This window comes from Aedes albopictus, chromosome 1 (assembly GCF_035046485.1).
Source record: "Aedes albopictus strain Foshan chromosome 1, AalbF5, whole genome shotgun sequence".
NCBI lineage: Eukaryota > Metazoa > Arthropoda > Insecta > Diptera > Culicidae > Aedes > Aedes albopictus.
Genome location: NC_085136.1, coordinates 106616357 through 106642548, shown reverse-complemented (window position 1 = coordinate 106642548; position 26192 = coordinate 106616357). Strand labels below are relative to the sequence as shown.

At 43.7% G+C, this 26192-nt stretch overlaps 3 protein-coding genes across 4 annotated transcripts in view; 2 read left to right on the top strand and 1 right to left on the bottom strand.

Annotated features, from left to right (window-relative positions):
• The window catches only part of LOC134288928 (zinc finger protein 853-like), a 3014-nt gene extending 1083 nt beyond the window's left edge, over nt 1-1931 (top strand). The window contains exon 2 of the mRNA XM_062854860.1: nt 909-1931. Coding sequence (XP_062710844.1) covers nt 909-1931 — 1023 coding nt within the window. The remainder of the gene's footprint in view (nt 1-908) is intronic.
• LOC109432921 (uncharacterized) overlaps nt 1-26192 on the top strand; it is a 527049-nt gene that overhangs the window by 120520 nt on the left and 380337 nt on the right. The window contains exon 3 of one of the 2 annotated variants that reach the window (XM_062845151.1): nt 14467-14600. The exons of the other annotated variant lie outside the window; for it this stretch is intronic. The gene's annotated coding sequence lies outside the window, so the exon portion shown is untranslated. The remainder of the gene's footprint in view (nt 1-14466; nt 14601-26192) is intronic. 2 annotated transcript variants of the gene reach the window in all.
• On the bottom strand, nt 7363-9127 carry LOC134288923 (uncharacterized). The gene is made up of 3 exons (XM_062854857.1): nt 8637-9127; nt 7509-8538; nt 7363-7440 (listed from the first exon to the last, which is right to left on the bottom strand). The coding sequence occupies exons 1-3, from the start codon at nt 9125-9127 to the stop codon at nt 7363-7365; spliced, it is 1599 nt and encodes a 532-aa protein (XP_062710841.1).

The window sequence follows — 26192 nt, the reverse complement described above, 5'->3', positions numbered from 1 at the left end:
CGTTCGGCCAAATGACCCGGAACCGGAACTGGAAGAGGAACTGGAAAGGAGCTGGATCTGTAACTGGAACAGGATTAGTAACAGAAAAAGGAATTAAACTGGGACAAAGGCAGAAACTGGAACTGGTGTTGGATGTAGAACTAGAACATGATCGGAAACATTTACGAACAAGAACTGAATGGGAACAGCAACAGGAAAATAAACAGGGGCTGGAATTGAAACTGGAACAGGAATGAAACTGGATCTTAGCTGGAACTGGATTTGGAACTGTTAGAGAACTGTTATGAGATCAAGAACAGGATTATGAACTGTAACTGTTAAGGGAACTGGGATTATCCAGGGAACAGGAACAAGATTAAGAACTAGACCAGGAACTGGAACATTAACTGGAACAGGAACAGCAACTGGAACTGGAACATGTACTAGAACTGTTATAGGATTAAGAACTAGAACATCGACTAAAACTGAAACAGGAAGTGGAACAAAACTGAAACAGGGACTAAAACTGAAACAAGAAGTGGAACAAAAACTGGAACAGTCACAGAAACAGAAACAAGAATAGGATTAGTAACTGAAACTGCAATAGGAACTGAAACTGGAACTTGAACATGTATAGGAGGAGGAATATGACCTAGAATAGGAACTGGAACCGGAACTGCAACAGGAACAGGAACAATAATGAAGCTGGATCTGAGTTGGAACTGGATTTGGAACTGTTAGGGAACTGTTATAGGATCAGGAACAGGATTAGGAACTGGAACTATTAAGAGAACAGGATCAGCAACTGGAACTGTAACTGGAGCAAGTACTAGAACTTTTATAGGATATGGAACTGGAACTGGAACAGAAACAGGAATAAGAACAGGAACATCATATTAACAAAGGAACTGGAACAGGACCTGGAATAGGACCTGAAACAGGACCTGGAACAGGACCTGGAACAGGACCTGGAACAGGACCTGGAACAGGACCTGGAACAGGACCTGGAACAGGACCTGGAACAGGACCTGGAACAGGACCTGGAACAGGACCTGGAACAGGACCTGGAACAGGACCTGGAACAGGACCTGGAACAGGACCTGGAACAGGACCTGGAACAGGACCTGGAACAGGACCTGGAACAGGACCTGGAACAGGACCTGGAACAGGACCTGGAACAGGACCTGGAACAGGACCTGGAACAGGACCTGGAACAGGACCTGGAACAGGACCTGGAACAGGACCTGGAACAGGACCTGGAACAGGACCTGGAACAGGACCTGGAACAGGACCTGGAACAGGACCTGGAACAGGACCTGGAACAGGACCTGGAACAGGACCTGGAACAGGACCTGGAACAGGACCTGGAACAGGACCTGGAACAGGACCTGGAACAGGACCTGGAACAGGACCTGGAACAGGACCTGGAACAGGACCTGGAACAGGACCTGGAACAGGACCTGGAACAGGACCTGGAACAGGACCTGGAACAGGACCTGGAACAGGACCTGGAACAGGACCTGGAACAGGACCTGGAACAGGACCTGGAACAGGACCTGGAACAGGACCTGGAACAGGACCTGGAACAGGACCTGGAACAGGACCTGGAACAGGACCTGGAACAGGACCTGGAACAGGACCTGGAACAGGACCTGGAACAGGACCTGGAACAGGACCTGGAACAGGACCTGGAACAGGACCTGGAACAGGACCTGGAACAGGACCTGGAACAGGACCTGGAACAGGACCTGGAACAGGACCTGCAACAGGACCTGGAACAGGACCTGCAACAGGACCTGGAACAGGACCTGGAACAGGACCTGGAACAGGACCTGAAACAGGACCTGGAACAGGAACTCTTTAAGACATTAGGAATGTATGTTCAGTTTAACCCCAATCAACGGTACCTATCCATAAAATGCAGCCAACCTTGGGGTGTAGCAAGTGGGTGAGATACAATAGGGAAATCCCCAACTGAAAGACGAGGGCCACACTATCTAACAAGACACAATCCACCCGTCTTCAAGTGACCCCCCGGTGCGGTGGCTCGCTACGCTGTTCGTCCTTCCCGAGCAAAGTGCACTTCCCAAGAGTTCATCTGCAAGCGAACTTTTCACCACCACCATCGGATACGAACACATATGGAAGCAAGGAAGGAAGGTAATCGAAACGGATAATCCCTTGGGCTTGGCGAATGGATGGCGTTGGCCCTTGCAGCACCTTACGTCATCGCCCTATTCTAGCTATATATTCATTCCTATCGGATCTGTTAGGCGGAATTTTTCCGGGTTATCTCCGCTCGAGCGTATATGAATGGAAATTATGTTTGAGGAAATTCCAATATCTCTGCTCGGGAATATCTAGCTCCCGGTTGGAGAATGCATAACTGCAGACGGGCGCATCCGGGTGCATAAGTCGGAATCAATTTCTCGAGATTTCCCGGTTATCATTTACTTACACCTACTTGCAGACATTTTTAGCTATCAGGAGATGCTTCCTGGCTGTCATCGTTCATTACCAAACGTGAAAGGAAAATCTATTTTATGAGGCGTTAGGCTACACGCCCATTCGCGTCGAAAAAGAGGCAAACTGTGACGCGATAATGGATTCTGTCTTGTCGACCGAACCCTTTTCCGGTGCGGTTCTTTTTCCTGTTTGTCTTTTTCCTTTGAAGGACTATTACTAGACGCCTTTGACGCTAATGAGTGGAGTGAATTGAGTGTGGCCATTAGAGCTCCCGGTGAAGTTCGGAAGACATGACGAGTCATCACTAGCAGAACTAAGATCAAGGCGCTGGGCTATGACAAGAAAGCAAAGACGGGTCAAAACCAACAAAGAATTTTATATTTTTCGTTTCAAATGACATCGAACTAGACCTTCTATACCTTCTATAACAAAAAAGAACAAGGTAAGAAAAATAGAACCTTTAAACTGGAAGTCTGCCACCCAAATGACAAACGCTTCCTAAAGCTAACTCATCCTAATGTTAGCTCATTTTTACCGATTGTTGAACGATTCCATCCGGTATTTGAAACTTTACGAACTTGTCAGATTTACATTTTCAAGTTTTACGGGAATTTCAGAATGGTTTTGAGTGAGTTCACGGGTGTTCCTTGGGACTTCTAAGGGAGAAACTCTTTGAAACTCAACAAAACACCCCTGAAACCCCTTGAAAACCTCTGGAACGCTCCTGAAATCTCCTGAAACCCACTTATGACACCCCTCGCACGTCTCGGAAATCCCTTGAGAATTCAATGGCACTTTCCTGAAACCCTCGAGACGCCTTAGAAACCCTTTGAAGCCCCATGGAACGCTTTTGAAACCCCTAGTCAGGGCTGTTTCAGAGGAGTTCAAGGGATATCAAGGCTTTTCAGGAGCTTTCAGGGGCGTTACGGACGAGTTTCTGGGAGTTCCGAAGGTTAAATGGATTTTCAGAGGGGGGCTCAAGGCATGTCAAGGTTTCAAGTAATGTCTGGGATACATACCTTGGAATGCCCATGGAACGCCCCTAAAACACCTTGTGATCCCGTAGAGCACCCCTGAAACACCTTAGAATACCCTTGAAACCCCTTGAAACTCAACACCCCCGAAACTGATCTGAACGAATCTCCTGAAACCCACTTGGAACACTCCTTGGACATCTCTGAAACTCCATGGAACTCCCATGAAATCCCTGAGACCCCCTGGAACATCTCTAGAATATCCCGGGTGCGTTCCTGAAACCTCCGAAATGCCTCTGAAACCCCATGAGATCCACTGCAACATCTCAGGAACGTCCTTGGGACACACTGTAATGCCTGAAACCCCATTAAAACGCCCTTGAAAATCCCTGGAAAGCTCCTAATACTTCATGAAACCCATTGGAACAGATTTAGAGCGATGGAACGCATCTGATAACCCCTGAAGCCACTTAGAACACCCCCGAATACCCCAGAAAGCGCCCTTGAAACTTCTTTCCACTGAAACCCCAAGGATCACCACCAAAATCCTTTGAATCATCCCTCGCATACCCCTTGAAACCTCCTGAAACACCATAAGATCCCTTGAAGTGCCACCAAGGACACCCTGAAATCCCCTTTAGTCCCACGGAAGGCCTCTAAATCCCCATGAAATCCTTTGGAACGCTCCCTCAATCCCCTACACTCGTTGGAGCACTCCTGGAACGGTTTCGAACACCCCTGGAACGCCTTCAGGGGGTTTCGAAGTCTAATGTAACGTCCCTGGGAGTTCTTGAAACACCCGTGGAATGCCTCCGATATCTCTGAAGCCCTTTGAAACCCCCTAAGACTCCTAGGACCAGTCGCGGAGCCAGCACTTTCTTTTTTCTTACTCACTCTCCTAAATATGCACGAGAGAGAGAAAGATAGAAGAGGAGGCAGCTTGCCCCCTCTTTCATCCCGCTCTTTCTCGTGTATGTTTAGGAGAGTGAGTAAGAAAAGAGAAAAAGCTGGCTCCGCTTATGCCTAGGACAATCTCTGGAATGCATTGGAACTCCCGTAAAAGACCATGGAAAGTTCATGAAGCTCCATGAGACCTCCCGGAACCCCTGCAATGCCCTGTAACTACCTGGAATGCCCATGAAGCCCTCTGAGAACCCCTTGAACCACCTCTAAAACCACTCTGCACTGTTCTAGCACTTTTGAACATTCTGAAAACCCATGTAACGCCCGTGAAACCTCTTAAGCCACCCAAAGTGATCATCGCGCTTATTCAGACCGATTTTCATTACCAAGACAAACGGTTATGGGCCCAGTCCGTAACCGGAAAGAAGTAGAAGTGTCAAGAAATCCATATGAATTCGAATAGAAGAAGAAGATGTTCTGGAATTTAACACGGCGGCAGATGCAGCTGATGCTCGGAAGAAACCGATGGAAGTTTTCGAAGACTCTGACATGATCTGGGGTCTCCCGTTAGCCTAGTAGTTAAGGCTATGGATCGCCAATCCGGAGACGGCGGGTTCGATTCCCGTTCCGGTCGAAAAAATTGTCTAAACTCCCTGGGCATATTTAGTGTAGCATTGTACTTGCCTCACAATGTACAAGTTCATGCAATGGCAGGCAAAGAAAGCCCTTCAATTAATAACTGTGGAAGTGCTCAAAGAATACGATAGATTACGTGAACGAGTTGATGAGAATTTACCAGCCACAAGCTAGTGATGATTGGATTCAAGGTAGATGACTCCAGGTTGGTGGCACTATTGGTGATCAAGACTGCCGGAACCCATGGTCTGGTCATGGGTTTGGAGGTTTCTGGAGCAAAACAAACGTCGCATGCAGTCGAAGGGTAGATCCCACAAGATGTCATGATTGAAAAAGATCCTAAGACATGTAGCGATGACGGGGAAAACCACGGAGCGAAGCACGTATCCTGGTGAGTCGAAAAGGAAAGAGAAGATGCTGATGGTCGAGGATGCGTGCGTAGAATGGCCTGCGGAAACCAAGGCCATTTCGCTGCCAAATGTATGGAGTGCATCAAGTCGAAGCCGAAAGGACTGTACAACATCCTCGCGATAGGAGACGTTAAAAACGACGCGTGGTATTTCGACTCGGGAGCAACGTGCCATATGGCACGAGCATATTTATTTAGGATTCACCGACGAGAAGACTTTGGAGCACAACGTAGGAATAATCGAACATGGACGTATACCGATCTTTCCAAAGGACGTAAGACAATTCGTAACAAGTGAGTATTCACGATCAAGCGAGGTTCCGATGGAAGCGTACAGTGATTCAAGGCAAGACTGTTGGTCGAAGGCTGTTCACAGAACACCGTCGTTTCCTACGAAGAGGTGTATTCTCCGGTGGTAAGATACGTAACGGTTCGTTATCTCATGGCGTTGGCGGTGAAGCTTGACCTTGATGCGGACCAGATTGATGCGGTAACTGCTCACTTGCAAAGCGAACGTGGTAATGAGGAATTGTATGTATGTACATGGTTCAACCGGAAGAATTCGATCAGGCGAATGGAAAGGTGTACGCTGTACGGCCGCAAACTGTCAAGCCGCTTATGGAACGAGGCACTGGAGGTCGTTGAACCACTTCCGTTTCCGGCGCGACTTCATCCTCCTTCTTGTCGTTGTTCGCAACATCCAGGACTGCAAGCTTCACTGCCGGCCTGGCGAAGACTCCTCGAGCTGTCTGTACTACTACACGTCGAACTTGGCCTGATTTGTCCGGAAAAACTTCCAGAATCCGTCCTTTTTCCCAACTATTCCGTGTCTGTTCATCTATTATCACGACCAGGCCATCAGGTTCCAACGGCTTCACGATCTCGAACCACTTCGTCCTCATTGTTAGCATTGGCAAATATTCCAACACCCATCTGCGCCAAAACTCGTCCACGATGTTCCTGACGACTGACCAGCTGTCTCGGAGACTGACTGACTGATCAACTGTTGGCTGCTTTATGCCGCTTGAACTGTACAGCAAGAAGTGGTTCGGAGTGAGCGCTTCTTGATCTGATGCTTCTAAGGAAACGTAGGTCAGTGGACGACTGTTAACGATCCTCTCTGCTTCCAGCATTATGGTTTCGAGCACCTCGTCACTCGGATTATGCGGACTGTCGGAGACTGCTGCCAATGCTACTTTTACAGACTTCACCATCCGCTCCCACGGACCTCCCATATGCGGGGCTGCAGGAACGTTGAAGTGCCACTGCGTACGGGCGTTGGTGAACGTAGCCGCACAATCCTCGTTGATGGCCTTGGTTCGCTGGATCTCTTCTGTTAACTGACGACTGGCTCCCACAAAGTTGGTATCGTTGTCCGAGAATGCTTCCAATCGTTGACAGACTATGTGCTAGCTGCAAATGAACAGGTCGAACTGTGAGGCACGTGAACAAACATATCCACCGCTTCACAATACTGCGATCGACTTTTACTTCGAAGTGGCCCAGGTAGTCCACGCCGACGTACATAAATGGACGGATGAAGGGAGTCAGACGAACTTTCGGAAGCGGTCCCATCATCGGTGGAACTGGAGCTGCTTTCTTAATATTACAGTACTGACAGCTACGACATACGCTCCGCACTACTGCATCCTCGGAATGTAGAACCGTTGCCTCAACTCGTTGCACACTGTCTCGGTGTTTGCGTGAAGGAACTGTTGGTGGAAGCTGAGCACAACGAGGTATGTGATCCGATGACTTCTCAGCAACACGACAGGATGCTTCGCTTCATATGAAATCGATGGAGCTTGTTCAAATCTGCCGCCAAGCCGTAGAACTCCTTTTTCGTCCAGGAGTGGAGACAGCGCACGAATTGAACTGCCTTTTGCCACATTTTGTCCTTCTTCCAACAGCTGAACTTCTTCCGGATACGCCTGTGCTTGCGCCTGTCGCCAAAGTGTTTCTTCAGCTTTCGCAAATTCACTCTGGCTGAGTACTTTAAGCGATCTTGTCCCGCTCGTTGAGTGCTTTCATACTACTACAGCTCGGTGAACATATGCTGTCGCACGTAGCAGTCTGTTCCAGTTGGAAAATCGTTGAACTTTTCGGTGTACGGCAACAAGGCGAATTTCTTCAGTGCTCACATCTGCTTCCGCTGTATCTCCTGGCCGTTCCGTAGGCCACTGACTTTCCGGATCTTGCAGAAATGCTGGACCCTGGTACCAACGGCAACTCGGATCGAATGAAGGCCCCCCATTCCATTTCGTGGCATCGTCCGCAACATTTTCGCGGGAAGGATCGTAGCGCCATTCATCCACACTGGTTAACGACAGGATTTCGCCAACACGGAAAGACATGAACTGATGATACCGACGACTACCGGAGCGATGCCAAGCAAGAAGTGTTGCTGAATCTGACCACAGGAAACATCTGTGGATATCGATGATAAGGGCTGAGCAGATGTTCTGCAGTAGACGGGAACACATCATGGCAACCTGAAGCTCTAAACGTGGGATGGATAACGTTCGTAGAAGTGCAACTTTTGTCTTCGCTGCAATCAACGAACACTGACTCTCTCCGTTCCCAGTCCTTCTAAGGTAGGCCACACACGCACAAGCTGACACGCTCGCATCTGTGAACACATGGACCTGAATATCGCTGACTTGCTGCGGACAGAAATCCTTGAAGAAGCAGCGAGGAACGTTCACTTCGTTGATCTGCCGATAATGTTTGATCCACCTCATCCAAAGCTCACGTGGCTGATCCGCAATAGGCTCGTCCCAGCTAGTATCTGTTCGCCAAATCTCATGCATCAGGATCTTCCCTTGGACGACGAAGAGTGCAATGAGTCCTAAGGGGTGGTAGAGCTTCATCACAATACGCAGGACTTGTCGCTTTGTTGGTGCTGCCCAATCGGCACCTAATACTTCCTCCAATCCCTGTTGATTTAATGTGAATGCGTCTTCCGACGGGATCCATATGACGCCCAGAACACGTTCGCATATTCGGTCTTTGTCTACTGGCAGTGGTTTACTGATCGCTGTACTCGTCTCTCCTAGTCGGTCTAGCACTGCCTTCTCGTTGGACAGTATCTTCCCAAACTGGAAACCGGCTGCTGCATGGATATCTTGCACTTGCTGTTCCAACTGTACTGCTTCTTCCATCGAGTTGACGCTGTCAAGGACACATCCACATAGTGGTTCTTGGTCACTGCTTCCACTGCTCTGGGGTATTTTTCGCTGTAGTCAGAAGCATTCCAGTTCTTCACAAACTGCGCTGTACATGGCGAGCTGGTTGCACCGAATATCGCCACGTTGATCACGTAGACTTCACGTAGTTCCTCCGGATTACTTCTCCAAAGAAAGCACAGTGACCAACTGTCTTCATCGCGAATTAGGATTCGGAGGAACATTTTCCGGATGCCAGAACACACGGCGACTTTCCCCTGTCTGAATCGCAGCAAAACGTCCACTAGCGACACAAGAAGATCAGGACCCTTGAGCAGCATGTCGTTGAAGCAGGCTTTTTTTTTGCGGTCGCATCCCATACCATCCGAATATTGCCAGGCTATTTGGGATTGATAACTACTCCCAGCAGTAGAAACCAGACACGTCGAGTATCCAGACTGCCGACCTCTTCCCGTTGAAGCCTTACTGATGTACTGCTTTTGCTCGTAGCTGTTGATCTGCTCCTTCACTCCTTGTCGAAGTTCCGAATCTTTGGACAGACGCTTTTCCAACCCCAGGAGTCTTTTCATCGCCATCTTGTAGCTCTCGGGAAAGTGGATATTGTCCTTTCGCCACAGTAAACCAGACTCAATTCTAGATCCTCAGCGGACTGTAGTTGTCTACAAAATGCTGCGCGCTCGTTGATCTTCGTCGGACTCAAGGTGCTTCGTGACCACAGCTTCTTCAACGGCGAAAAACTTTTTCATCGAATCATACAGATCACTGTTACTCATCTCCTGACCGACGTGTTCCACGGATCCTTCACTTCCAGAATTTCTTCCGTAGACGCACCAGCCGAGGCGAGTTTTCGTTGCAACTGGATCGCACCTTCCGCCTTCGCGAAGCTTCAGACTGGTAAGAAGATGCACGTGCTCGATGCCGATGATCATACTGGGTCTTGCATTCACGTAACTGTTGAGTGGAAGACCTTGCAGGTGTGAATAGGATCTTGACAGCTCGGAATAGTTTAACGTTTGACTAGGAAGTCCTAGCTCACGAACCGTCCGTAAGATGCTCAACTGGAATGTGTTTTGTTTTCCAACTCCGGAAATCTCCACGCTGATCCTTTTGGAACTTTTCTCATGTCTGCCGATTTTTCCGGTCCATCCAAACCAAAGGTTGTCCGGCTCTCCATCAATCCCCAACTGAACTGCAATTGCCTGTTCCAGTAAAGTAGACGATGATCCGTCATCCAGGAACGCGTAGGTTTCCACTTGTTTCCCATATCCGTAAAGCGTGACTGGCAGACAACGGAAGAGAGAGAACAACTTCATGTGGTGGCAGTTGTGCTGTATCGCTTCGGTTGGCTTCGTTGTCTCAGCGGATTCGCTTCGGCTTTTCTGGTTATTGTGCAATAGCATATGATGCCGAAAACGACAGCCATCCATGCCACACTCCTTTTTCGAGTGGCATGGCCATTTTCGATGCGGTACTAAACACAGACGACACAGATTTTTCTGACGCATGGCTTTCCACCTCGCTCCTATATCCAAAGACTTGAAACTGGAACGGTTCAGGATCTGGTGGTTATCCTTTCCGCAATACGAGCAGGCTTTTAAAACAGACCTTTCTGTCGACGTGTCCTTCTCCTTCTTGGGGGCATCGGACGATTCGTTAGCGTGAGTGAACAACTTCTCCCTTGGCTTCGGCTTCTCCACGCGAACTTGCTTGTGTTGGTTCTGTGCGCAGTCCACGTCGATAGTGAGCTCCGACGCCAAATTCACAAGTCCTGCCATGAAACTGTTGAATGTCGCCAGGTTGACATATGCAACGCCTTGCTTGTAGGTTCCCCACTGCATCTTGAGAGATGTGGGCAACTTATCGACCAACTCCTGAAGCAACATTGGGTTCGCCAAATGTGCTTGCTGATCGGCCAAGATGATGGGATCGACCAAGTTCTGAATGGCCAATCAATCCATAGGCCACAATCGTATTCAGGTGCTCCGCAGAGCAGAATTTCCGGCCGCCCGTAGAGTTTGTGGAGCGTATTCATCACATATGGATCAGACGCTGGTAACAGCAGACGACTTCGTACGGCTTCTAATGCGGAACCTCCCAAACTCCGTTGTAGACGGGCCGAATTATCCGCGTCGGTATATCCGCACACCTCCGTCGTGTTCTTGAAAGAACAGTAGAAGATAGGCCACTCCTGCGGATCGCCATTGAACTTGGGAAGCTCACGAGGCATTACCTAGCGCGCTGCGAGTTCAGCACTAGTTGGTCCTACTGCAGGACTCGCAATCCAGCTCCCGCAAATGATGTTCCAAACGAATCCGTTACTGGTAGAGCCGACGAATAGCCTAATGGTGCGTTTCCTTGAAGAGCTGCTGAACTATGCGGAACTCCTGGATTAATTGCGGAACCTTCCGAATCATCTATCTTTGGAAATTTCCGGACAAATCTTCCGAAATGCTGTGGGAGATCCTCAGCAAGCTTATGGTAAAATTAATGACAGGACCATTGAAGGACCAGGACCAGGATGAAAATAATAAGTAATTCGTAGAATTTTTGGTGAAATGATTTGAAGAGTCCGGACAGATTTCTTTTCCAGTCCTGAATGCAAAACCTCCAAAACGTAAACAGCTTCTGATATCTTTTTAGCATAGTTACTGGAGACGCATTGCAATTTCCTTCTAGGAATATCCATGGCGAGTTCTTGGGAAAACTTTTATAAATTAAGGCATGATTTGGCAATGCCGTTATAATTTTTTTTCATAATGATTGGTGTGTGTGTGTGTGTGTGTGTGTGTGTGTGTGTGTGTGTGTGTGTGTGTGTGTGTGTGTGTGTGTGTGTGTGTGTGTGTGTGTGTGTGTGTGTGTGTGTGTGTGTGTGTGTGTGTGTGTGTGTGTGTGTGTGTGTGTGTGTGTATGTGTGAGTGTGTACAAAAAAACAGATCACTTTTTGGCAGTAAACCTCAACCGATTTCAATGACCGACGGTTCATTAGACGCGGAATCTGGTCCCATTGTTTCCTATTGAAACTGGTTCGGATCGGTCCAGCCGTTCCGGAGATATGGCCATTTAGGTGTTCCGGAACGGTACACCGGGAAGGAATCAGATATGAAAATGCATCAAACCCATGCAAGCGACACATCAAACCACGGCATTTTCGATAACCTGATGAGCGGTAAGCAGGAAAATAGTCTAAGACCATATCTGAACCGGTAGTGTTCCGGAACCGGTTCTGGGCGTCCCGCTGGAAGTGGCCAAATATACAATTGAACCAAACCCATGCATGCGACGCATCAAATCACAGCATTTTCGATTACCTGATGGACAATGAGCAGGAAAACATCTCAGACCATATCTGAACCAGTAGTGTTCCGAAACCGGTTCCGGGTCTCCCGCCGAAGTGGTCAAATCTGAAAGAGAAACAAACCCGTGCATGCGTCACATCACATAGCGGCTCTATAGATTACCTAATGAACGGCAAGCAAGTGTTTCGGAATCGGTTTTGAGTGGCCGGAAGAGGCCAAATATAAAAGTAATCCAAATCCAGGCATGTGACACATAAAATCGTGGCTTTTGCGATAACCTGATAAACAGCAAGAAAATAGCCTTAGATCACACTAGAGACAACTGGTAGTGTTCCGGAATTGGTTCCGAGAGTCCCGTCGAAATTGTCAAACCCTGCATGTGACACCTTCAATTTGCAGCGTGTTTGGTTAACCGATGAACAGTTAACAAGACAATAGTGTCAGACCACATTTGGTTCAGCCGGTAGTTACCCGGAATCAGATCCGGGTAGTAAAATGTAAAATTTAACCAAACCCATGGATGCGGTACATCAAATCACGACCAGTCTTGTAAACATTCGACATTTTTTACACGCACAGAAAACCGTTCTGATAAACGTGAACAAACAAACGCAAATATGAGAACAAGCAAATATACACCGTGAACTGGAACTAGTTCCAGCTGTCAATATGGGCGTTCCAGAAAACGTGAAATCTAGTTCACGGCGTACATTTCTTATTGTTGTTATCATTGCTATGCATAGTTCCCGTTTGTTCCCGTTGCCGTGATTGGGAGTGCACATATATCGGAACGGATTTTTTTGCGTGTACTACCTTCATTTCGCTGCCGCAGTCGGGTGTCAGCTTGCTTTGTTACATTCGTGCGCTACCGTTACCTTTTACACACCGAGCAGTAGAACGAAGATCAATAAACATAAGAAAGGGTCAAATTAATGTCATCTGATACGATGAAATTTGTCTAATTCTAGCTTTACGCATAGATTTTCAGCCAATTCCGATTATGCATATTAATATTAGTTTAGTCTTGCATGTTGCATTGAATACGACACACAGATGGGCAACATAGCTCTTATTATGGAAGAAGACAGGAACAACAAAAGCCGAACCGTCTCCCGAAGCCGCTATCGTCGTGAAGTGCATTCGTTTGACATTTTTGTTTCGGACAGTAGTTTGATTGCTTGTGTTGCGAATTTATAATCAGAAAACTCAAGCTGTGTGGTGTTTCACAAGGTCTGCAATATGACTATAGTTTGAATGGGGAAGAATGCTGGTCTTCGTCCAAAACTAGTAACCAGAAAATCATAAACGACATGCCAAAATTCAATACGGTGACTATTTTATGTAATTTTAGGTGCAGAGTCCAAAAATGAATACCAGAACATCCAAGATGGCGCTTAGTTTAGTTGGGGTACATATCCGGAGTCAGAAAATGATGACCGGAAAATCTAAAATGACGTTTCGAAATTTTGCGGCTTCCTAACATATGTTTGGTTTGAATTTTGGATCGTTGTCTTACATTTTCTGAAAATTGGATGTTATGCTAATATAAAATGTATCCATATTGAGTAGATTTAGCAAGCAGTTTTCATTTTGTATTTATGTCAATGTTATCAACACGTCGCTTGAGTTTTGTTGAAAGGATATTTTAAAGCACGAGAAAGGCACCATTACCGCTAGGTGGATTAATTAGGGTTTTTTTAGTGATTATGGTTGTTATTATTTTTTGGTTATTGACTTACATTCGTTTTTGTGCTAAATTTGTCCATTTACTTAACATAATCACCGTTTTGTTTGAATTTTTGCACTTTTGGAAGGAGTAGCTATTTTCTTTAACTGTAGGGTTATTTTTACTAGGATAGCTTGTGTGTATGGTTTGAGTCTTGACTATTTTCATGGTTATGCGATATTGTTGTGGAACTATAGGTTCGAGATTTGATTGTGTGTAAAATAGCTGCGTACGTTGAGTTCAGTCCTTGTGTGTCTACTCTTCTGTTTACGGTGTTTTGGGTATTGTAGATGTGGCACATCTCTTAAAAGCCTAATGTGTTTGTGTTGGTACTTCTGTCTATAATTTTAGTCTTATCGAGATTAAATTTGTGTTGGTAGTCAATACTGTATTCCATTAAGGCTGTTTTACGCTTGAGCTCTTCAATTTGCATGTAATTCTTTTCCACATGTTAGAGATAGCTGTCCAGTTTTTTTCATGTGTGTCCTAATCGTTACATCCAAACAGTCGAACCCTCGAACATCTAAATTTTTTTTCACAATTTCCAAAGGAATTCTTCTTAATTTTTTTTTTGGAAATGCTGCTGTAAATTTCTCTAAGAAGTTTTGGAATAGTTCTGAATCAATTTCTAAAAGAATTGCTGGAGGAATTTCTAATAGAAGCTTCGAATGGCTCTTAAAGGAGAATTCGAAGCAAGTTCTAAAGCAATGGCCGAAATAGATTTTAAAGTAATTGGTTTAGAAATGGCTGAAGGAAATTGGCGAAACATTTTTTCAAAAATTTGCTTGAGAAATTCCTGAAGAAAATTTCTCCAGGGGTACTAAGAGTAGTATGAACTTATGAATTTACCCGTAAACACAATCTTTAATTTCATTATCATTCTCTGTTTCAGGTTTGTACCACCATTTTATCCAACAAATTCCGCTTCTGGATACTGCCCATCAACCCCTGACCTTCAGGAACTTTTTCGCCCCAAAGTCATCACCCGTGGCAGCATTAACGAACGTGAAAGAAAGTTACCCGAAGGTAAGTGAATCATCATCGCCACCTTTACAACCGATTAACAGCCACCTTCTGGGCATGGTGGAAAGAAACTTCTAAGGTAGAACAGCTTTTGCGTGACCACCTCATCATCAGCCTGTCAGCTGTTTGGCTTTGAAATGTAACGGTTTAACCGTTCTTGAAGATGATTCTTAAAGAAGTGCCCACTTGGTTGCAGTCATAAGGCTGTTGGTGAATTCACTTTCACACTCTTTGAAAGTGAGTGGCTACAATGTTCTGGTAGATAAACGAGAATAAAAAACTCAACTTGTTCGATAAGCGTGAACACGCACACCTGCTGTACGCTGCTATTACTGTGTGAGCCGTAGTTGAAAGCTTAACTTACCGACCGCAGGAAAAAAAAGCATAAACGAACCGCGAAAAGGTGTGCGAAAAATATAATCTCATTTAGTGCCCACCCATCCCGCACCTTTAGGCAGTTTTATTGATATTTTTTTCTTGCAGAAGAAAGGGTCTAAAATCTGCAAATAGTTTTTTCTTTCATGGTTCTTACAATATGGGATTTGTCTAACTAAAATTCTTGGTTTTATAAAGGTTTTAAATTAGTTTTTGGAGGATTGAATCGGTCTGAAGCTATAAATTCTTCTTCGACTTCTTTGGCTAAAGAATTTATTCATGACTACATTCATAGAAATTTTAACTAACCCTCAGGCCGATTTGAAGCTACACCATTAGAAAAAGATCAATTAGTTCGTTAACCCACTTCAAACAACAGAATTACATCAGCCAGAAGCACATCAACCAAACCAACAACTTAATCACCCCAAAAACCATTCAGCTCACGTTACACCACGTACTTCCAAATACCAATAGCCCGTTAGCTGTTGGCTGCTGATCATCGACGCCGATAGCCCTCAATTGTTCCAAAGCATTTCTTTAAAAGGCATTAATTTTTCGTTAAAAACATTACGAAACACTCTACACACCGCACTCTCTGCACTTCACTGTCGGGTTGCGGCCTCAATTTCCTCGACTTCCATTACATGGTTGTAATAAAAATGAGTGCACTACTGTGCTACCCCGCATACATTGCGAGCTCACTTGGTCGCAATTCGATTGATACCCACAACCATCATCGCCGTAGGGGGGCATCACTCAAATACATTAATTTGGAAATGCTATTATACCTTGCATGCGCGATCATTAATCAACGCCCCCCAAAGAGGAGTCGCCCCAGGTCGATTCGCGGCGCGCTGACTGCACTATCGCGAGCTCGAAGCTCTATTGTTATTACCGGTTTTGAGTGATTTTTTTTTTCGACTGAGCCGGAGCCACCATCGTTGAGCGTCAGTGAGGAGCTTTTGATTTTCCAACAGTCGGGCAGTCAGCCAGGGCCAGCGCCAGCGCCAGCAGCGGTTGCTATAAGTCAAGGCGCACGCACGCCGATTTTCCACCCAACAAATGGGGTTGGTTGAGGTTTCAATTTTGGCTGTTTGCGCCGAGCGATTGTGATCGCGAGCACGGTTCGGAGTGAATGGGTGGATTCGGCAGGAAAACGACTGATTCACCTTTCGGAAGGAAGGGCTTTTTTTCGAGAACATCCATGCACCATCGTGAACCTCTACCGAACAGCCACTAACGCAAACGCAGTTATGCGGACCTTGTGTGATGGTTGAAGCATGTGACTGTCACGTCGAGGACCTGGGATCGAAGCCCACTCTCGACAAACTCACAAAATGTCTTCGGAAGGGAAGATAAGAGTGGGTTTCAAGATGAAATAGATCCGGGTTAAAAAGCTCGTTAGCCCGTAAACACCCGGGACGATCTACTTTTGGTAGAAATTCAATATCTTATTCGTTTAAAAAAATATATCTTTCATTGTTTTGCCAATCATCAATAGCTTTGATGGATTCTTGACATGCAATGTATCACTACCCATCATAGTCTGTTGAAGTTTTTATCCTAGAGCTATTCTAAGACCTCCAAAGTACTCCGAATTTTATCTCACAAATCCAACATTATAAACCAAATTTTACACACAATAAATGATCACAAAACATAGTCTACGGTACTCAAAAAGCCTCAAAGCACCCCCAAAAAATTGCAGGTACATGAATTGGGTGATCTATGTCATCCAAACAAATCAAGAAACAATGAATACTGAATAGTGAGAGTATTAACTGAACAGTGCCTAGTTAATGGTGTCAGTGGCTGAACACAATGACTGCTGAATATTGGACTGAAGTATGATTTGTTCAACCTCTTTAATCAGCAATACATAAATGGCTGAATACCAAGCTGAATAGAATATTTTTCGTCTGTGTAACCAGCTTTAAAGCATACACAAACACGCAGATTTAATCATCAGTTGTTCAGCCTTCAGTCAACTATTTTTTGACAGCTGACCCAAGCATGTTTTCGTAAAATCCACATCGCATATTCAGCCTCAATACAGGCTTAGTTCAACTTATGTTTTTGATTATTCAGACACAACAAGTAATGCACTTAATTTCGAAGATACGTATACAATTGTGTGTGGTGTAGGTCCTAAGGTGAGTGACTATAAATCAGGTGGTCCGAGTTCAATTCTCATTTTTCCCACAAATTAATTTATACATCCCGAACATCTCTTCTGGAAATAGAAGCTGCTAATGGCACCTAAAGATAAGCTCATGAAAGCGTTTTTATTTTTAAGTTTACACAATTGATTGCTGATTAAACACATATTAAATCTTAAAACAGCTTTTCAAAGAACCTCAAATCAGCTGAAGGTTGGATAAAATCATCAAAATTAGATGTTTAGATGCTGAATAAGGAGTGTATCGTAAAGTTGTTGAATATGTTTACAATAGCCTTAAAAATAGTTTAATACAACTTTTAAGTAATTTTATTTGGAGATACTGTATTAATCCTTGAAAAAGCAATGGCTTTTATGATTTTCTAAAAATGTTCTTTTAAATGGGGTTTTAACTTAGATTACTGTACGCATGTTTATAAATGTTTGCACACCTTCTAAATAATTGAAATGGCGAAAAAAGTTCGATAATGTTCGAAAATTGTTAACTTTTTTGTGCAAATATTATAAGCTCCAGAATCCTCATGATATAGGCAAATTATTTTTTTCAAGAGAAATCTCTACTGCATTCCTTGTTGTGCGCTCAAACGAGTCGGTTGACAGGATCCCGATCTCTTCACACGGCACCTTTGCGGATTAGTTTGATCTTTTTCCCCACCGCCCGCGTGGGTTTTTGATCGCGTTTATTTTCGGTTTAGTGCAAAGTTTTGTGCTCAGGTGAAAGCGCCATCGAAGGAAGCGAACCGGGTAGACTAGATCTGCCAGGTATCGTGCCACAAACAGCGAATAAAGTCACTTCGGCATTGTAGACTTTATTACTCCGGCAGCAGCATCAACACAGCAGGCGTTTATTCCCTACCTACGGTTGCGGACGGTCAGCTGCTGCAGCAAACGGATAAGTAGAAAACGTTTTTTTTTTTCTTTGCTGGTGTCTTTCGACTCGGCTAATCAAGTAGAAAACGTTTATCATATACCTATAGGTATACCTACTCCGCATTCAATTGTTGTTGATGCTTTGAACTAGTGTTTTTTCCAAGGTCGTTTTTTGCTGGCTCCACTTCTGTCTCTCTCCCATTGCGGTTTGTCGATAGGGTGTGTCAAAAGTATCGTTTCGCAATAAATATAAGTTTATCCTTTTTTTCTTTAATTCGCACCAAAACTAAATATAGCATTGAATATTGAATTGAATTCGTTTATTATTGATTTTTCCGCTTATATTGAAATCCTACGGTTGAGTACTCCCTCATGGATGACCCGAATGGAGGCGGATCGCCTCCTAAAGATATTATTGCTCGGACGCGGTTTTACCAGCCATCTTCGCCTGGGCCTTGGGTTGTCTATTTCCGGCGCAAATGCAAACCTTTGAATGTGCTCTCAATCTCTCGAGAGCTGACGCGTAAGTATCCCGGGACTGTTATTCACCAAGTGAAACAGTCCAAGCTGCGTGTAACCGCACCTAGTTACAAAGCAGCAAATGAAATTGTCCAGCACGAGTTGTTCTCATGTGAATATGCCCTATACATAAATGCACGAGAAGTGGAGGTGGAGGGGAAGATCCTCGACGAAACGCTGACCTACGATGACATCAAGACCGGTGTAGGCCGGTTCAATAATAGGTCGATCGCTGATGTGAGTATTCTTGATTGCAAACCTCTTCAAAAGGCATCCATGGAAGGTGACAAGAAAGTTTACTCACCGTCAGGGTCTTTTCGAGTGACATTCCCAGGCTCCGTCCTCCCGGAATTTGTTGTAATTGATAATGCTTTTTACACAGTACGTCTTATTAGGCCGAAGGTTTTTAACTGTACCAATTGCAAGCAGTTTGGTCACAGTGCTAGCTTTTGCGACAACAAGCCCCGTTGTGGCAAATGCAACCAAGCTCATCTCGACGAGTCTTGCACACAGGAAGCTGAAAAATGTAGCTACTGTGGTAAAGAACTACACGAGTAGCAAAAATGCCCGGCCTATAAAAAGCGTATTCAAAATGAGAGTCGCTCCATAATTAAGCGCTCCAAGAAGACATACGCGGAAATGGTGAAATCATCGAATCCGCCCGCTATAATGTCTGAGTCAGCTGTCCCAGTTGAAAATCCCTATCAGGAGTTGTCTTCCGATGATCAGGACGATGGCGAAACTGATGAGGGTGGATCCTTTTCGGAGGTACACGCATCCGGAAAAAGGAAGTCACCATCTTCCCCGGGATTGCGCCGAAAGGTTTTCTTAAAGTCTTCCCTCAAAAGTTTGACAACTACCAAAGGAGGTGGAGGGAATTTAAAAACTCCGAAGAAGCAGGTCTCTGATGGTGCAGTTCCTTGCTGTAGCAAGGACCTAGAACCTCCGCCTCCAAATGTTAAGTATACTTCAAAAAGAAATTCTCGACAAGGTGGTAAGAAAAAAGCCACAAAAGCTCCTCGAATTTCAGCAAAACCTATCAAGCCCAAACGAGGACTGTTCACTTTTAGGGCACTTGTGGATCGCTTATATGATGCCCTCGGACTTTCCGACTCCTTCAGAGGCATACTAGACATTTTTCTCCAAGCAGTAGAAGAGTATCTTCGGAATTTGACACAATCATGGCCCCTCCTTGCTTCGATCATATCTTTTGATGGATAATTCATCAACCGAGGTTCAAGATATGATCACTGTACTACAGTGGAACTGTCATAGTTTAAAACCTAAATTAGACCTGTTTAAATTTTTGGTTCACAACTCTGATTGTGATATATTTGCACTTTGTGAAACATGGCTTTCTTCTGAAGACGAACTCAACTTCCACGATTTCAACATTATTCGCCAGGACCGAGATGACCATTACGGAGGAGTACCTTTGGTCATCAAAAAAAGTTACTCATTTTATAAAATTCCAATCCCAACTCATCCTGGCGTAGAAATCGTCGCTTGCCAAATAAACGTAAAGGGTAAAGATCTTTGCGTAGCTTCCGTTTACATTCCTCCAAGAATTTCTATTAATCGCCGTCATCTTTGGAATGTGGTTTCTGCACTATCACATCCAGTTTTAATTCTGGGTGATATGAACGCACATGGTACAGGGTGGGGCGAACCATATGACGATAATAGAGCGGCCATTTTCTATGATTTTAAATACAGGTGAAGTGACACGTATCGTATCTGACGGCAAAGAAAGTCGTCTCGACCTATCACTGGGATCAAGTTCACTATCATTCGATTGCTTGTGGAAGGTAATCGAGGATCCTCATGGTAGTGATCACTTGCCCATTATAACCACCATAAAGCATAATAGTGAAAGGTCAGTCCAACCAGTTCAGGTTCCTTTTGACCTCACAAGGAATATCGATTGGCAAAAATATGCAGAAGCGGTATCTTTTGGCATCGAATCATTCAACCCCCTCCCACCTTTGGATGAGTATCGATTCCTGTCTGAACTGATATACAAGAGTGCATTAGAATCACAAAAACGACGAGTTCCAAGTGCAACTTTCAAAAGAAGACCAGCCACACTAGGCTGGGATGATGATTGCACCCAGTTGTATCTTAAAAATCTGATGCTTTCAAAGCTTTTCGTAGGCATGGTACTTCAGATCTTTTTCAAGAGTACCGTCGATGGGGGTGACAATGGGTCTGGGGGGTGAGATTGGGTCAAAACGGAGAAACATAAAATTTGAAATAGCTCAATAACTATTGCTAATTTATATTGAAAACTTTATATTATTTCAAAAGGGAGATATTTATACACGTCATGATGCAGAATAAGATGTTTTGCAATAATCGTTTTTTGTTAAATTTGTGGCTAAACTTATATGATGAACCTACTAGTAAATCACTCTGAAAAAAATTCTCCTTCGTAATGTTTAACACAAGTACCTAACCATAAATTTTCTTATAAGTGGTTAGCTGTAGGTATTACCTGGTTGATGTAATGAGAAAAGCGGGCTGTCATTGCTCTTTTTATTTAAAAACTTAATATTTTCGACCCTATGTCTAAATATTAAGAATGGGGGTGAGATTGGGTCAAGCAAGTTATCGAGTGCACATAACCTTAACTAAAACGTCAACTTGTTATCCAGTCCCCATTTGACGTTAGAGTGGTGCCATGTTTACCGTATTTTCACTGAAGCACGCTTTCTTTCAAAAATATGTCGAGAAGCGTCAAACGAGTGTGTTAATACGTTTAGTGCCTAAAATCATTTATAACAATACACCCATGCGTGTGGACAGCTCCTCTAATCATCAGCTAATCTTTAGTGTACTGCAATATCGTAGACTCTCAAAATAGACTTAACATAATATTTGAACGACCCTCTATCTTGAGATGGAGTGATTTGCTTTGGCAATATAGAGGCCAATGATGTACATAAGAGTTTATAACGGAGGGTTTGGTTAAACATTTCTTATGCAGTATACAAAAACTAGCATGTTTTTTTATAATCAATCTTTCATTCTTTCTTCGCCCCTTCCTTATTGTAATCTCCCCTCCTCTCATGGAGGTTGAAACTCTTAATGAGGATGATTATGATGGCTAAAAATGATGATACAGTATACAAACGTTATTTTATCAAATTTCAACCATTTTTTCGGTTGTATTAGCCCTTTTAGGTGGATTAATCATCTTTTAAAATTACTTAAGCTTTTATTCGTCATGATAACATTGTGTTTTTAGTTGGTTTACTATATATGATCAATAAAATTAATTTATATTCTTAGATAGGTGATTTCGAATACTTTGACCCATTCTCACCCCCTCTAAGGGGTGAGATTGGGTCAATTTTCAATCATTTGTAGTTTACTAAGCAATTCATATAACGTGATACTTTCTTGCTGAACTATCATTACCACATAGGAGAGTATACATACTAAATAAAAAGTTATTCCGACTTTAATTGCATTTGTTATTTAACAAACAATCTTTGAGTATCCTTTTTTGACCCATTCTCACCCCCAACGACGGTATGCTAAGCTCGAAAGACAGCTGAAGAACCTGCTGAAAGCGAAAAAGCGTAGTTATTGGCGACACTTCATTGAGGGTCTCTCAAGAGAAACTTCAATGACAACGCTTTGGAGAGTGGCTCGCAACATGCGAAACCGCTCTTCTTCTAATGAGAGTGATGAATACTCCAACCGTTGGATATTCAGCTTCGCGAAAAAGGTCTGCCCAGACTCAGTCCCAGCACAACCGATTTCTTGGGAAACATCTTCAAGAGACGGTTCTCTGGACAGACCCTTCACTATGCTGGAATTTTCTATGGCTCTTCTTTCATCAAATAATTCCGCTCCGGGACGCGATATGATCAAGTTCAATCTTCTTAAGAATCTCCCAGATATCGCAAAAAGACGATTACTAGACCTGTTCAACTCATTCATGGAGAACAACATTGTTCCGCCAGAATGGAGACAGGTCAAAGTACTAGCTATTCAAAAGCCTGGTAAACCAGCGTCTGATCATAATTCATACCGCCCAATTGCTATGTTATCATGTTTAAGGAAATTGTTGGAAAAAATGATCTTATCGCGACTCGACCATTGGGTTGAATCGAATAAATTGCTTTCAAATACACAGTTCGGGTTTCGCAAGGGCAAAGGAACAAACGATTGTCTAGCGTTGCTTTCAACAGATATTCAACTGGCCTATGCGGAAAAGGAGCAACTGGCTTCAGTTTTCTTGGATATTAAGGGTGCCTTTGATTCAGTTTCCATAGGAATATTGTCAGAAAAACTGCACAATAGTGGACTTCCAGGAATTTTAAATAATTTCTTGTATAACTTGTTGTCAGAAAAACATATGAGCTTCAATCTCGGGCAACTGACAACTTCCAGAATTAGTTACATGGGCCTACCCCAAGGCTCATGTTTAAGTCCCTTGCTTTATAATTTTTATGTTAACCTTCCGTAACTCGCGCGGTTGACTACCTGCGTCAGCACCACGCTAATGCTGAGTACAAAAAGCGAGATTTTTTCAACGTGTTGTACAAAATACAACAGCGCGATCGCTCGAGGGTTAAAGACATTGATAGCTGTCTGGAAGGACAATGCACGCTAAGACAACTTGCAGATGATGCTGTGGTTTCTCTAAAAGGCCCACATGCAGAAATGTTGCAAAGACCATTGCAAAGTTCCTTAAACAATCTGTCCATTTGGGCAAGAGGTTTGGGGATCGAGTTTGCTCCGCAAAAAACGCAATTGGTTGTGTTTTCCAGAAAGCGGAACCCAGCCCAACTGAAACTCAATCTTTTGGGAATAGAAATCGACCAATCTTTGACTTCGAAATACCTTGGGGTCTGGTTTGATTCAAAAGGCACTTGGGGTACCCAAATTAAGTATTTGGTGCAAAAATGTCAGCAAAGGATCAATTTTTTACGAGCAATTACCGGAACATGGTGGGGAGACCCGGAAGACCTCATAAAACTTTACAAAACGACAATTCTCTCTGTTCTCGAGTATGGCTCTTTCTGTTTCCACTCAGCAGCAAACTGCCACCTAATAAAATTGGAACGAATTCAATACCGTTGTCTGCGCATTGCCCTCGGCTGCATGCGCTCAACGCATAATGCGAGCCTAGAGGTCCTGGCAGGGGTGAAACCTCTTCAGAACCGCTTCTGGGAACTCTCGCTAAGGTTACTTATTAAATGTGGAGTGAGCAACACACTTGTAATTGAAAACTTCGAAGACATGCTCAGACTGAACACTCAGTCGAAATTCATGAGAATCTATCTATTCTACATGTCATCTGACATAAGCCTCGCAGGTTATAATCCTCCTCGTGCACACTTCACCAATGACAGTTCCTCTGTTAAATACGATCTGTCCATGAAACAAGCTATTCATGGAATACCAGATCAACTTCGGTGTATATCTATTCCTCGCATTTTTAACGAAAAGTACCAACATGTCAATTCCTGTAAGAGATTCTTCACTGATGGGTCTCGAATTAATGGATCCACTGGCTTCGGTGTCTTCAACGAAAATTCCACCGCCTTCCGGAAACTTCAAGAACCTTGTTCTGTTTATGTTGCTGAACTGGTAGCAATCGACTTCGCTTTGGGGATGATTTCTAACATGCCCGCAGACCATTTCTTCATCTTCTCGGATAGCCTTAGTTCGATTGAGGCACTTCGGTCGATGAAACCTGTAAAGCATGCATCTTACTTTCTTACAAAAATAAGAGAGCAGATGTATGCACTGGTCGAAAGATCATACAAGATTACCTTTGTATGGGTCCCCTCACATTGCTCAATTTATGGCAATGAGAAGGCGGACTCTCTCGCAAAGGTGGGCGCACAGGAAGGTGAGATCTATGATAGAAGAATTTCACACGATGAATTTTTCCATTTAGTTCGTCAGAGTTCTCTTCAAAGTTGGCAACATGATTGGCGAGATGGCCAACTGGGACGGTGGTTACATTCTATTATTCCAAATGTTTCTTTGCGAGCGTGGCATTACGGTTTGGATGTAGGTCGAGACTTCATACGTGTGATGTCAAGACTTATGTCCAACCATTACTCGCTAGGCGCGCATTTGCATAGAATAAATCTTGCGCTCGACAATCTTTGCCCTAAGTGCGGTTCCGGTTATGATGACATCGACCACGTAGTTTGGCAATGCCCGGATAATGACGCCTCCAGAGCGCTACTATTGGATACCCTTGAGGCCCGAGGTAGACAACCCTTTGTTCCAGTAAGGGATGTGTTGGGAACCCGCGATCTAATCTATATGCGGTCCATTTATGAGTTTCTTCGCATGTGTTGTATAAAGGTTTAATCTCCCTGTATTTTTTCGCTTCAGTTTTTTTTTCTCTGTGTTTTGTCCTTTTGTGTTTTGTTCCTGGCCATCCGGCAGATGAGAATCCGTTACAAGCCCATGCCAACACCAGAGGCGACGCCAAAAGCCAAGATACCTCCCGGATGTGCTACAGCAAACCCTGAAACCTTATCCTGACCATGCCTTTCCTTAAAAATTATGTGACCCGCTAACCTCGAGCAGCCACGAGTACCCTGGCCTCCTCCCAGTACTAACCTTGATATAAGAAAGCAATATCGTTGTATGTAATTGAATACAAAAAATGAATCTCGGCTCCGTAAAGCGTTGAACGCGATTGAGCCATAAATAAACGAACTAGATAAAAAAAAAAATCTCTACTGCATTGAAGCGCAATTCTTGAAACTGAAAAAAGGCCATTTCTGAGGAACCCCTTTTTTCTATGCTCCTCCAAATCATGTTTACGCAAATAAAAAATACATGATATAAAAAAATTGGCATTTTTATATAGGATATGTTTTTTTAATTCATGGACGAGTAAGTTAGAGCAAAAAATAGAAATTTATATACTTTTTAGATATTTAAAGCAGAACTTCAAAGTTTTACCAAAAAATAGATGTGTTTTGGAGTGGACCATTTTGTAGATATAGGAGATTTTTCTATCGAAAATATGAATTTTGAAAGTCGGTGTTGAATGATATATTATGTGTACATAACTGTCATCAAGCCTCAATATTTTCCAGATTTTTTTCGTACAAATTTTATTTGCTACAGATTTTTGAAAAGTTGAAAAATCTTTACAAAATTGCATTTTGTGCAGATTTTTATTTTGTGAAGTGTTTTCATTTAACCATATTTTTAATAATACTAAACATTTTCCAAATTTTTCCAAGCTGTTCTAAACTTATCTATATTGTGAAAATTTCATAGAAGAACCGAAATAAAAAGACCAACCCAGCTTCGAGATAGAGCATCCTGAACATTTTCAACTACTTTCCGATACACTCCTTAAGGGATTGTACCTCTTGTGCTCAGCTTTTGTTCAAATGAAGGCTGATTTGAAATAGTTGAAAAAACGTTTGTACAGCATCAAATTGTTGTCTGGGTACTCTGGAATTCATTTTCTTAAGGCTCAAGCATCCGTCATCATTTTTCGGAAAATAAAAAGCAGTTTTCTCGCTGTAAATCAAAACATCGACCATGAAAATATATTCACTGCATTCTATTCCTTATGTGGAGTACAGTGAATATATTTTCATAGCAAAGACTTTTGTTTTGAACGAAAAAACTGCTTTCAAATGTTTGATGAT